Source organism: Balaenoptera acutorostrata, chromosome 1, assembly GCF_949987535.1.
Source record: "Balaenoptera acutorostrata chromosome 1, mBalAcu1.1, whole genome shotgun sequence".
Taxonomy (NCBI): domain Eukaryota; kingdom Metazoa; phylum Chordata; class Mammalia; order Artiodactyla; family Balaenopteridae; genus Balaenoptera; species Balaenoptera acutorostrata.
Window position 1 is genome coordinate 33,055,740 of NC_080064.1, and position 14,662 is coordinate 33,070,401.

At 37.6% G+C, this 14,662-nt stretch overlaps 1 protein-coding gene across 1 annotated transcript in view; it reads left to right on the forward strand.

Annotated features, from left to right (window-relative positions):
• The window catches only part of ZMPSTE24 (zinc metallopeptidase STE24), a 50,905-nt gene extending 37,128 nt beyond the window's left edge, over positions 1 to 13,777 (forward strand). Inside the window, exons 8-10 of the mRNA XM_057528293.1 lie at positions 6,288 to 6,392; positions 7,901 to 8,044; positions 10,816 to 13,777. Coding sequence (XP_057384276.1) covers positions 6,288 to 6,392; positions 7,901 to 8,044; positions 10,816 to 11,040 — 474 coding nt within the window. The 3' untranslated portion in view covers positions 11,041 to 13,777. The remainder of the gene's footprint in view (positions 1 to 6,287; positions 6,393 to 7,900; positions 8,045 to 10,815) is intronic.
• The last annotated feature ends 885 nt before the right edge of the window (positions 13,778 to 14,662 follow it).

Genomic DNA, 14,662 nt, shown 5'->3' on the forward strand with positions numbered 1-14,662 from the left:
ATCTTTCCTTAAGTTTTAAAAATTCTTTGCCATTATCTAAAGTTTTCCTTCTTTCCCGTTCTCCCTAGTCTATCTTTCTGGAATTCCAATTAGATGAATGTTATACCATCTCATTCTGTCTCCCATGGGTGCTAACCACTCTTCTATATTTGTCTCTTGGAGCTGCATTCTGTAATTTTTCAGCTCTACACTCCAGTTCATGGATTCTTTCTTTAGCTATATTTAATCTGTTCTTTAACCAGTCCATTGTGTTTTAAAGTTCTAATTGGTTCTTTTTCAAATCAGTCGTTTCTGGTAGTCTCTTATTCCTTCCTCATGTTTTTAGTTCCCTTGTTTGTATAAAACATGCTTATTTTTTATTCTGTATCTGATAATTCCAGTATCTGAAGTCTTAAGGAGCTAATGCAGCTCCATATTGTTTCTGCTAACTCTTACTCATTGTGGCTTGTTTTCTGAAGTATTTGGTAATTTTTATTGTGAGCTCATAATAGGTCAATGATCTTAATCTTCGGGAATCTTGAAGGGTCTGGGTTTAGGGTACATTCCTCAATAGAGGATTTGTATTTGCTTCTATCAGTTGGCCCCAGTGCTACCAAGCCAGAAGCACTTTAATATCTCATCTTGGGGTTTTCTGGACCATGCAGATAATGTTTTTGAATTTTAATGGAGACTTTTCTTTTTTTTCCACTTTAGATGAGCTTGACACAGGTGGGTTACTTTGCCAGCATTTTTTTTTTTTTTTTTTTCTGGCTCACTCTTTGACTCAGAGTATACCCCTTCATGGGATTATGCAAGGGATGTTAATTTCAACTCCTCACCTTTGGCTTTTTCTTACTTTAAAATAAACTAAACTGTATGTTTAAAGGATATTTGTTTTACCTTATTAAGCATTTTTAGATGTTTTTCAGAGTATGTGTGTGTTGGTGAGTGAATGTGGGTATACACATGTGAGAGTGTGTGTATAAGATTAAATTGTTCATTGTGTCTTGGCACTATTTAAATTGAATCTGGAAAGTTTATAAACAGTGAGAATTTTATTTGGCTTTGTAAACATTATATTTTATCATTTATATGACCACCTACCATTTAGGTTTAGTTATTTTATTTTATTTATTTATTTAATTTATTTATTTTTATGCAGCATGCGGGATCTTAGTTCCCAGACCAGGGATCGAACCTGTGCCCCTTGCAGTGGAAGCATGGAGTCCTAACCACTGGACCACCAGGGAATTCCCTATGTTTAGTTATTTTAAAAGCAGTACTATAATAATATGCAAATGATTACATATCTGTTAACTAAAAAATTGTTTATTTGATAAATGTTGTATAATTTACTTTTATATCTATAGTTGTGTGAAAGTTGAAAGCACAGGTCTCTGGCATCAGACTACTTGGCTTCACATCCCAGGTTTTCTATTTATTGGCTGTGTGGCCATAGGAAAATTAGTTAATTTCTCTGTACCTAGATTTTCTCTTTATTTTTTAAATTTTTTAATTTTTTAAATTAATTTTTATTAATTAATTGCTTTACAATGTTGTGTTAGCCACCACTGCACAAGAAAATGAATCAGCCATACACATACAGATATCCCCTCCCTTTTGGACCTCCCTCCCATTTAGGTTACCACAGTGCATCAGGTAGAGTTCCCTGTGCTATACAGTATTTTCCCATCAGTTGTCTAGATTTTCTCATCTTTAAAGGGCAGTAATAAGTGTACTTATCTCATATTGTGATTATGATGTATAAATGAGTTATAATACAGTATTTAGCACAGAGGACCTGGTACATAGCCACTGTTTAATAAATGTTAGCAACTTTGTTGTTACTTTTTTAATCTTTCCTGGACTATTCTTTATATGTGTTGAAGGAAGAAAAAATATGTATGCATTTGTGTGTGTATGTGTGTATTTACATATATATTTGTAATGTTGGTTTGAGAAGCTATAATAAAGTTAGGGAAGCAGAGCTCCAATAAATTTTAACATTAAATTTTACTTTATTAAAGTAACACAAACATATTGTTTAAAAGTTCAGAGTACAAAAAAAGCATATAATAAAATATAGCAGTTTCATGTTTCTCGCTTCTCTGTGCTGCTCACGTCCTGCCAGGGCCCTTTCCCCACAGACTGCATCTCTTTTAGCTTCTTCTGACATTTACACATATCATTTTTCTATATTATATGTATACTATTATTTATTGACCCTATCTCTTTTTTTTTTTTTTTTTCTGCACCGCACGGCATGTGACATCTTAGTTTCCCCAACCAGGGATCCACCCCGCGCCCCCTGCAGTGGAAGCGCAGAGTCTTAACCACTGGACCGCCAGCGAAGTCCCTGACACTATATCTCTTGACTTTCACTTACGGTAGATGGGGATTTAGCTCCTGTCCTAACATCCGCTCTGCTCCTCCCTTCCCTCAATTCTTCCAATATAGTCCTGTTATAGTTCTTGGTTTAATCAGAATCAAAACATTTTTGTAAACATTATTGTAAAACAGCATTGTACCTATTCATTGCTGAGCATGCCTTACCTTTTTTCCCTCTTGCTTAATAATTGCTTTTTTTTTAAAGTGTGCTTAGTTTTCCTTTTATCTTTTTGCTAATTCTTCTCACGACTTCTGCTGTCTTCAGTATAATTTCCTACAAGTTTAATTGCATCATTAACCTTATTAGTTTTAGTCCCCCTCATCCCTGCCACACCCCGAGAGAGATCTCTATTTTCTTTCTTTTGGGGTGGTTTCTCTGAAGCCCTGCTCTTCAGCTCTCATACTGGACTTCCCTTGTGCTCATCCTTGATTCCATGTTGATTTGCTGTGTTTTCTTGATAGTGTACGTCTTCTGCTAGTTTCTTCAGGTTAAAAAGATGGTGTGGTGACTGAGAGTGTGATCATGGCAGCCCTCAACAGATTTTCTTTCGAGCCACACTGTTCAAATCTGGATGCGTTACCCTCTCTAGCTGGTGTATAGATGTCATTCTGGGGTTGCCCTTTACCATTAGAGATTTCCTTCACTTCTCTCCTGCATTGGGTCTCCTGTGTTCTGTATTCCATCACTTTTTTTTTTTTTTTAATTTGTATCCTTTTTTTTTTTTTAAAGATTTTACTGATTGATTGATTGATTGCTATGTTGGGTTTTCGTTTCTGTGCTAGGGCTTTCTCTAGTTGCGGCAAGCGGGGGCCACTCTTCATCACGGTGCGCGGGCCTCTCAGTATTGTGGCCTCTCTTGTTGTGGAGCACAGGCTCCAGACGCACAGGCTCAGTAGTTGTGGCTCATGGGCCCAGCTGCTCCACGGCATGTGGGATCTTCCCAGACCAGGGCTCGAACCCGTGTCCCCTGCATTAGCAGGCAGATTCTCAACCACTGCACCACCAGGAAAGCCCTCCATGGCTTTTTGTTCCTTAATTTACTCCTTCATGTTGGTAAAGAACATCCTCAATCCAGTACCTTGCTGAGAAAGACTGCATAGTAAAGTTTTTGAGTTCTTGCATCAAAATGCCTTCACTTTTCTGTCACATTTTATTCTGTCACTTTGACTGGGGTTTAGATTTCTAGATTGGAAATACTTTTTCTTCAAGATCGTGAAGGCATTGTTCCATCATTTTTTTAAAAGTTGCTTTATTTTTATTTTTAAAAATTAATTAATTAATTTTTTTGGACACGCCACACAGCCTGTGGGATCTCAGTTCCCCTACCAGGGATTGAACTTGGGCTGCAACAGTGAAAGCCCAGAATCCTAACCACTAGGCCACCAGGGAACTCTCTCCATCATCTTCTTGATTTCAGTGTTGCTGGTGAGGTGTCTGAAACCATTCAGTTTACTTATCCTTAGTATGTTACCTTAATTTTTACGCTTCTAGAAAATTGTTGGATCATTTCTCTGTGTTCTGAAATTTCACATGCTTTGTTGTGAGCCTTTTTTTAAAATTGAAGTATAGTTGATTTGCAATATTATATTAGTTTCAAATGTACAACATAGTGGGTCTGTTTCTACCCATTGTGCTGGGTATGCATTGGGCCCTTTTAATTTGGAAATTGAGGTTCTTTGGTTCTAGGAAACTTTCTGGAATTGTTTTGTTGATGATTTTCTCCTCTCCATTTTTTTATTCTCTCTTTTCATAGTTCCTATTATTTGAATGTTGGCTTCCTTATATTGAACTTTCTTAGCTTTTCTTCCCTGCTTTTCCATTTCTTTATTTCTTCTATTTTCTGGGAGATTCCATCATCTCCCAATCTTTTTTTTTTTAATAAATTTATTTATTTATTTTTGGTTGCATTGGGTCTTCCTTGCTGTGCGCGGGCTTCTTATTGTGGTGGCTTCTCTTGTTGTGGAGCACAGGCTCTAGGTGCGTGGGCTTCAGTAGTTGTGGCTCGCGGGCTCTAGAGTGCAGGCTCATTAGTTGTGGTGCACAGGGTTAGTTGCTCCGCAGCATGTGGGATCTTCCCAGACGAGGGCTCGAATCCGTGTCCCCTGCATTGGCAGGCTGATTCTTAACCACTGTGCCACCTGGGAAGTCCTTCCAATCATTCTATTAAGCTTTAATTTTCAAGATTTATTTTTCTCTGAATTTCCCATTTTTACAGTATCCTCTGTTTTTCCACGAATGTAATATCTTATCTCTGAATTTTCTCCTTCTATAATTTCTGTTTCTTCCATACTGCATTTTTCCTGTATCTGGTCTTCCATCTTAACAGCTTACCTTGTATACCTGATAATCCTTGTTCCTGTACTCCTTAGTAAAGGAATGGGACTGAAAACCTGATTGGAATCTCTGAGCCTATAGATAAGGCTTATCAACTTTGAACTTCACTGTAGCTTGGCTTGGGTGTGCTTGTAGTTGAGGAATACCTGCTGTTAGTATCTTCAGGTCTTTCCTGGTAGAATGGTCAGTTCCCAGGGAGTACTCTTCTAATCTTTTGCCTGGTGGGTAGTTATCTGGGAGCCAGGTATGGGGAGAGGACTAGTTTGGGAGAGGGAGTTCTCAGTGTTCAGTGTACCATACCATTAGGTAAGCAAATACATGGTCTGTTGCTAGTGTACCCAGGCCCTCAACTATGTCGAACTCCCAGTTGAAGTGTCCTTTTCTTTTGCCCTATCCAGGGAGAATGAGCTTTCAGGCTTTTGCCAGAACGAGGGAGGAGCAATTGCCTTTTGGTGTGGAGTTGGAGAAGGAATCTGGAGCTTTAACCATTTCTCAAACAGCTCTCAATTCTTATTTCAGCCACCACCTCCTGTTCCTCAGTTCCAGAATTACCTGGTACTGTTTGTTCTCGAGCCCTTTAAAGACTCTCAGTGTTAATCAGTGTTCTCAGCCAGTGTAAATCAGGCTGGTTCCTTTTTCTCCACTGCTAGCTTACGATGTAACTTTCTTTGGCCTGCCTAGTCCATTATCATTTGTCTGCTTTCCTGCTTCCAAAATGTTGTTGCTATTGCCACGTCACCTGTTTTCCCTATCCTTGTGGGTTTATATCTTTAAAAAAACAACTCTTGATTGTAGTTTTACTGGAGTTTTTAGAGGGAATAAAATTAGATGTGAATGTTCCCTCTGCCATCTTAGCTTGGAAGTCTCCGTTTTTTAAATAGCATTTCCTGGTGTTTTAGGAGGTCATAAGTGATATGTGCTTATTAGTAGATAATTTGGAAAATAGGAAAGATATGAAATAAACATCACTGTAATTCTACCATATAGAAAAACTATTGTTGACATTTTGATATACTTTCAGTCTGTTTTCTATATTTGTGTACTTTTACATACACATTTGCATTTTTTCATAATTGGAATCATACTATATATTTTTAGTTTTGTTTCCTGCTTTCTTCACCTAATGAACCATTTTCAGAACATAATCTTTGAAAACATCTAGTGGATATACATCTAGTGGATGTATAACATAAATGTTATTTGGCACTATCATGAGCAGTTTCCCATGTTGCAACATAATCTTTGAAAGCAAAATTTCTAATGGGTTTATAATATGGCTGTCACATGACTGTGTCATGATTTATTTAACTATTGTCCTATTGATAAAGATTTATATTTTTTCTAATCTAAAGTAGACTCATGAAGTCAGAATATGTCTGTCTTATTCATGATTCTGTGTTCAAGCTTAACCCGGTGTTTAATGTGGAGTGGTTCAGGGAATGTTTTGTTAAGTGAATGAACAGTTCTGCACAAAAGTCCGATTGTTTTCTTAAGTTAGAATCTAAGAAGGGCTCTTTCTGGGTTAAAAGGTATAAACTTTTTGATGTTTGTTGATAATTTATTTTCAATTTGTTCTTCAATTCAGAATAAGAAACAAGGATGTAAAAATGAGGAAGTGCTTGCTGTGCTAGGCCATGAACTGGGGCACTGGAAGTTGGGACACACAGTCAAAAATATCATTATTAGCCAGGTAAGTTTGGAGTGACAACTCTCTTTTTATGGCAGGATAGTCAAATTATAAATATAGCAGGCATGAGAGTTCATATAGTAGAGAGGTTAAGACAGACTCTGTAGCCAGGCTTCACATCACGGCTCCCTGACTTACTACCTGTGTGACCTCAGGCAAGTTCCTGAGCCTCTCTCTGCCTCCATTCCCTTATTGAGTGATGATATCTCATAGGACTGATGTAAGAATTAAATGAGTTAATACATGTAGAGTTTGGAGTAGTGCCTGGAATATGGTAAGTACTATATAAGTATTTATTGTTGCTATCATCATCATCATCATCGCCACCTCCTGAGTCGCTCAGCTAAGGAGCTGTGAAGATCAAAAGGAGTGAGCCCAGATAACTTGGACATTAAAATACTTTTTAAAGAACATTTTTTCTCTTTTAAAAAAGTCATTAGATACCCATCGAAAAAAAATTGGAAAAGGTAGTAAATATAAAGAAGATAATAATTTCTGTAATACTCCTAAACCACTGTAATACCACTAAACCAACAGAGTGACCACAGTTTTAAGGCTCTAAGTGAAGTAGCACTGTGTTTTGTTGACTGGTTCTGAGCATCTATGGCCTCAACTGAGTCTTAAATGGGTCCTTGTACCTTTCTAAAAGGCCAGCTGGTTCTGGGTGATGGATTATATGGGAAGACTTGTGTACTCCTGTACGTACCTTCCTGTTGCCTTACATCTATAGGTATAAAAATGAATTCCTTGGCTGGAAGCTATGTTGTACGGATACATGGCAGTGAGTAAGACATTAAATAAGTCCAAATCCAAGTTTAATGTAAGTTATTCAGTTTAATAAGGAAAATCACTGCTCCTTTCATGAAGGAAAGGGTCCAATAGAATCAGCCTACCATGAGGGTGGTGGGCTGGTCCCTGAGGTACCTCATCAGGGCTGGGGTTGCCTCTTCTGAAAAATTGGACACTCAGCAAGAGCCAGTGGGGGGATGTCTGTGTTGTTGATTAATGCATTGACTCCATCCCTATCACCATGGCCACTCTGTTCATGAGCCCTTGACCAAGTCCTAGAGTGGCTAGGGAAAGAAGCTGGCTAACATCCCCAGAGCAGGTATCTTCTCCACCTGATCACTGAGAGGGCCTCCTCTATCGTGGAACGCTTTTGGTGAACATTCACGTTAGACCTGAGTATTATCATACTCTGGGCTAATTTTGGAAGTTTTACCACATACCTCTTTCCAGATCTTTTTGTTAGCCATCCACTAGTTTGCTCCAAGGCCCTAATCATCCAGCTAAACCATTATTTGTCCACTAACAATGAATTAGTATATATATCCTCAACTCAGGCCCTCTCTCCTTCTAGAATAAAAGTAAAACTATAAAACTACCTAAATAACTTTTTCTGTGGTTACACTAACATCATTCTTAAAATCACATCATGATGTCTTGTTCTACTGATCCCACAGTGAAATCAGCTTAGAAATAACTTAGAAATTTTGTATCCTTCTTTCTAGATGAATTCTTTCCTGTGTTTTTTCTTGTTTGCTGTATTAATTGGTCGAAAGGAGCTTTTTGTTGCATTTGGTTTTTATGACAGCCAACCCACTCTAATTGGACTATTGATCATCTTCCAGTTTATTTTTTCACCTTATAATGAGGTAACGTATACTCTTTAAAATTATCTCACATATGCCCTTGTCTATTTCAAATCTAGAACCTTTAGGGTAGTGAAAAAACAAAACAAAACTATAGTTTTAACAAGCAGATGAAACAAAGTTTTAGTCCCTTGATGTACTAGCTAGTATAAGAAAGTAGCAGAAAAACCCAATCCCAAATAATAAGTGCTTGCATACTGTTAGGGAAAAAAAAAAAGTGGAGAATTAGACTTTAGTGGTGAAAACCTTGATATAACAGGTACCTAGAGACTTGGTAGATGGAGATTAACTATTGGAATGCTATGTCCTAGACCACGTATTCACCAGTGCTTGGGTGAAAATCTTCTGTGTGTGAGGGGACAAAGCAAATAATAATTGAGTGTAAGTATGACTGGATAAGGGAGGCTGTATGACAGTGTTCCTCTGATTGCATTCCCTGACCACCTGATTCATAATAGCCTTAGCATCCCACCCCAGACCCTCTGAATCAGAATTGGGTGTTTTATGATAAGTGTAGTTTAAGAACCACTCAGTAGCGGGACTCCGTATATGTGATAAGACATAGATTAATGAGACTGTATATGAATAAATCCAGTGATGGCAACATGTCCTGATACTAATTGATTAGGCTTCCACATTAAGCCAAGAAATAGTATCGGGGATCTTGAGATGTCTCCATTCAGAAGAATTCTTTCTTGGGACAGGTTGTAGAGTTAAGGTTTTAACTTTCTCCGTAAAAGGTGGGGGTGGGCTGGGGTGTAAGGCACCAGCAAAGAAAAACGGAGAGGAATAGATCATGTTTGTATAGCGCTGTCCACAGAATCTACATTCATTTTCCAGAGAACTGAGATTTATTATCTTTAAATTCTAAATGTTTTAATTTTTTATTTTACCTTTTGTTGAGAATATTTATAAAATGCTGTATACAGACTGTTACTTCTTAAAGAGGTTATAGAACACCTTATAGTGGTAATTGTCATGTCTGTCTTCAGTCACAATTCAGGAATGCCTTAAGGACACTGAGCTATATGTATGAAATGCCCCAGACTGCTTTGCTCTTTAAGCAGTTATGCTGTTTGTTTGTTTATTTATTTGTTTAACTAATTTTCTTATCTCTTCACTCACTGTCAGGCTGATAATCCTTGCTAATATCAGTGTAACTTTCTGTTATGGTCATTATCTGTTTATAATTTTCTTCTTCAACCAATCATAGACTGGGAAATCAGATAATCAAACTCATTAAGTAAAAGTTACTAGATTCTAACTGAGTATAAGTGTCCTCTTATAAGTAAGGCACCAGTAACATTAGTGGTTCTCCTTTGGGCATCTAATTTGGCCTCTCAGTTTTTGTCTTTGTCTCCTTATATTGAGTAGTTGAGTTCACTTCAAAAAATGTCTAAGTAAATGTAGGGTATTAGAGTAATTTGAAATGTGAGATATTAGCAACTGTTTTAAAAACCTTGGTGAGCCCAGGAGAGTCATTTCAAAAACACTAAATATTTAAACAGAAAATCTTATGTTTAATGTCAGCATTTAAGAGGTCATGATAGGAAAGACATATTTTCCTGGAAAATGGGGAAATTGCCCCATCAAGAAGAGCTTGGAAACCTACAGCAGAGTAGGTAGGTATAGGTTAGTATCTGCTTATGTTTCTATTTATGTCTTACAGTGAGATTCAAGGAACAGTTAGCCTGGGACACTTGAAATCAGGAGATAGATAGATAGATAGATAGATAGATAGATAGATAGATAGATAGATACTAGTTAATGATTCTGTCCCAAAAAGTACATTCAAGATTTGGAAAGAAATTTCAGGTAGAATTCAGATATTAGCTTTGAACATATCTAAGAAGGTATCAGGAACTCCCAGAATTTATGTTGAAACTCTTTATCTGCTAGTGGCAATAAGAGGTACAGAGGAGAGACTTTTTAAACTTTTTTTTTTTTTGGCTGACATATTTTAAGGTAAGAAATAGACATCATGTCATTCAACCTGTAATACTGCAATATGCAAATAAATTACTTTTCCCTCAAAATTTATATTTTCGGATGAAATCTGTCCTCTTCATAGTTGTCACCTTCAGGGACTGAACATTTATTCTGATGAAGCTACCATAGCTCAGAACACTTTAGAAAATTCTATTTTGAGATTGTCATTAGTGGCTATAGTATATATATATGTGTGTGTGCGTGTACACACACATATATATATTAGAATGTTCTCAGTTATCATTTAAAAGTGGATAAGTGAGCAAGAATTTTTTTAAAATAGAAAAAAACGAGTCTGAATATAAATCACCACATTTTACCTGTATCTGAGGAAGGTAGTGTCCATGGGCTTTGGAATCATCAAGAATTTCAGCACTGCCACCTTCTAGCAGTGTGACTACAAGCAAGTTATCTCACCTCTCTGAGATACACCTTCCTCATCCGTAAAACAGGAGTAAGAGTAATTACCTTGTAGGATTGTTGGAGAACATGTAAAGTGTCAATTCAGTGCCCAGCACATGGCAAGTTCTCAAATATTAGTATTTCTTTGTTAAGACTGACATTCCTTTGGATGTATATCTGTTTCTGGTCTGTTGGCTTGGGGGGAAAAGGCTCAATTTTTAATAATTCCCCCACCCTGGGTCCCCTAAATATGAGTGATCTTTCTTTTGGCCTGCTGTTTCTCTTATCCTGAGCCAAACTTCCTCTACAGTTTTGGCTCATGAAACCTTTAGTGACAACAAAGAGGGGAGCAGTGGTTAAAACACTTTTATTTACTTTTTCAGGTTCTTTCTTTTTGCCTAACAGTCCTAAGCCGCAGATTTGAATTTCAAGCTGATGCATTTGCCAAGAAACTTGGGAAGGCTAAAGACTTATATTCTGCTTTAATCAAACTAAACAAAGATAACTTGGGTTTCCCTGTTTCTGACTGGTTGTTTTCTATGTGGCATTATTCTCATCCTCCACTACTAGAGAGACTTCAGGCTTTGAAAAATTCAAAACAGGACTGAGTTGCCCAAGGTCTGCAACTGAAGACATTTCTGATTATTTCTGTCCTGGCAGCATGTTCTGGCTCTTGATGTTTTTAAACGTTTTTTTTTTTTTTTAAGAAAAATTATTAAGTATGGAAAAGCCAAGATTTAAATACATTTAATATCTCATTTCAAAAATGATTTTAATAATCCATTTCTTAAAGAAAACACTGGATGAAATTTTGAGGCTTCATGTTTTTAAAGGCATAGTTTTATCTTTAAAATCTAGTTTACCATCAACTTGTAAAATTACTTGAGAAAATACAGAACTTGTTTTATTTACATGCTTATATGGAACCTGCATATAAGGGGTTTGGGGGCATATGTTTAAAAGGGAACACCACCTCTGAATCCTCTCTGTAAGGCAGAAACAGTGGTCCTGAATCACTGTGCTCATACCTAAGTTGAGACTTATTTTTACTTTCATGCTGTTATGATTTAAGCTGGCTAATCAGTGTTTTAAATAAGGAAGAAAGATAATAATTGGTAAGGCTGATGTTTTGTAAATGAGAGTAGTTAGAAATATGCTCTCTCCTGTTCTATCAAATTTCTCTGTTCCCTCTCTTGCTATACACTGATCAGGAGTTTCTAATAATGCTTTGAAATTAGAAATTATGTGCAGAATGTTTTAAATCACTGGGTTTTGTTTTTGTTTTTAAGAAAGTCTTTCTCTTTCTTTCCACCTGGTGGGTATGATTCCATTAGGGGTAAACGAGTATTTTTCTAAACATTCAGCTTTTTCTCATTCATACTCTTGTATTCAGTAAACAGTGCATCCTTTTACTTAGCAGGAATTGCCATGTTGAACAGGCTTTGCTATTTTAAAAGTGGGAGAATGTGGAAAGAAGAAGAAATGACATTTTAAGAGATATAAGATTGAAATACTGATGATTCTTCTATGATGTTACAGGAAAAAATATAATTTTCTATCTCTTTCAAGGACAGAAGAGTTTCCGTTTTTATTTTTCTAATTTTTATCAGTAAGTCATAAGTGCTATTTAATCAGTCCTGATTCCATTTTAGAAAATTATAGTTCTTGATATGCAGACAATTTTTATTTTCAAAATAAATGTCATGAAAGATTTCCAGTTTTTGAAGCTGCATGTTTGACTGATTCAAATCTCTGTCCACTTTCTGAATGAGACCCAACTTTGTGCCTAGAGCTCCCACCCACTGGTGATGTGTATCTTCTGGGCATTTATTCCAAAGTGGGATCAACTGTGCGTGCTTGGTATCTGGCCAGAAAGTCTTTTGCTCAGCTGATATTTGGGTGATGTCTTTACATGGAAATACAATAAAAATAAACATCTAGTTTAGTACCGCATTATTTATTTTCCTAAGGCTAAAGAGGAACAGTGCTATGATTTGATCCAGCATCTTTCATCTGTGAACTCATGCTGTGATAACTGCCTTTCCTTCCTTCCGTGCCTTTAAATACAAATTTCAGCTCTGCACAAGTGAAACATTAAAAATTGCCAATGCATATTGATATTCTTTGTCTTTAATTTGACAAAATTTGTCTGTCATTTGTTACCTAGCAGATATATGTTTATTACCCTAGAGGAACCAAGTGCTAGTACTGGGTTGGCCAAAAAGTGCCTTCGGTTTTTAAGTAAAAATAAAAGACACATTTTTCACTTTCACCAAGAACTTTATTGAACACTGTATTCGCCCTTTTGTTCCACTACCTTCTGCCATTTTTCAGGCAACTTCATAATTCCATCTTCCCAAAATGTTTTATCTTTTTGAGCAAAGAACTGTTCCAGGTGCCTTTTACAGTCTTCCAGGGAATTGAAATTTTTTCCATTAAGAGAATTTTGTAAAGACCAAAATAAATGGAAATCTGAAGGTGCAATGTCTGGTGAATACGGTGGATGAATCAGAACTTCCCATCCAAGCTATAACAGTTTTGCCTGGTCATCAAGGAAACACGCGGCCTTGCATTATCCTGATGGAAGATGATGCGTTTTCTGTTGACTAATTCTGGACACTTTTCTCATTGAGTGCTGCTTTCAGTTGGTCTAATTGGGAGCAGTACTTGTTGGAATTAATCGTTTGGTTTTCTGAAAGGAGCTCATAATAGAGGACTCCCTTCCAATCCCACCATATACACAACATCACCTTCTTTGGCTGAAGACCGGCCTTTGGTGTGGTTGGTGGTGGTTCATTTCGCTTGCCCCGTGATCTCTACCATTCCACACTGTTGTACAGTATCCACTTTTCATCGCCCGTCACAATTTGTTTTAAAAATGGAACTTTTCATTACATTTAAGTAGAGAATCGCATGTGGAAATATGGTCAAGAAGTTTTATTCCGCTTAACTTATATGGAGCCCAAATATCAAAGCGATTAACATAACCAAGCTGGTGCAAATGATTTTCAGTGCTTGATTTGGGTATTTTCAGTATGTCGGCTATCTCCCGCGTGGTATAACGTTGATTGTTCTCAATTAATGTCTCGATTTGATCGCTGTCAACTTCAACTGGTCTACCCAACTGTGGAGCATCGTCCACCGAGAAATCTCCAGCACGAAACCTCGCAAACCACTTTTGACACGTTCGATCAGTCTCACAGCACCTTCTCCATACACTGCACAAATCTTTTTTTTGCATTTCGGTTGCGTTTTTACCTTTCTTGAAATAATAAAGCATAATATGCTGAAAATGTTGCTTTTTTCCTTCCATCTTCAATATTAAAATGGCTACATAAAAATTCACCAACTTTGATAAGTCTTTTTTTAAATGCACGCTGATATGACAGGGCTGCAGCCCTGTCACATACAATCTAACAAAATTGTTTTGAATGAAGTTAAAGACAACTAAGTGCTACTAGAGCCATCTTACGGAAAAAACAGAATGAACCTTTTGGCCAACCCACTACCTGAAGAGTAGTGTGAAGGAACGGCCTGAGTGCCGAGTGGCAGCAGGGCCATCACTGCACCTCACTCGGAGTCCTCTTCAGTGCCTTTCTCCTGCTCCACCCCAGAGTGTCACTGGTTCTTGCTGATGTTTCCTCAGAAGTGTCATTCAGAATCATTCCTTCCCCATTCCCATAACCTCTCATTGTCTTGGGCCTGTTTGGTCTGCTCCAGCTGCCTCTTTGGTCTTCCTTTCGTGTGGCAGCAGTAACTAGCTTTTTTTGGGGGGGGGCATACCCCATGCCATGCAGAATCTTAGTTCCCTGACCAGGAATCGAGCCCGCGCCCCTTGCAGTGGAAGCGCAGAGTCTTAACCACTGGATCACCAGGGAAGTCCCAGTAACTAGCTTTTTAATATGTGATTGTTTTGACCTGGTCACCTACAGTTTATGGGAGGCGTGGGGATGGCCAGAGGATACTGGTAGGTTCCTGAGGTATTGACCAATCAGGGGAAGGAGTAAAGAGGTCAGCCAAGGAGGGAAAGAGGTGGCACTCTGCACCCTAATATTTGGTGGATGTGCAGGGGGCAGAATGAAGTAGATCAAGGCCTCAGATAAAATGGCATGACCTCAGCAGGGTTTATCTCTGAATCTAAGGCGGAGTCCTTGTTGTGTGTACATACTGCCTTTATCTGACTTGGCTCTTTGCTGAAGTCTGAGAGCTACTAGTAGATGCTACCTCTGT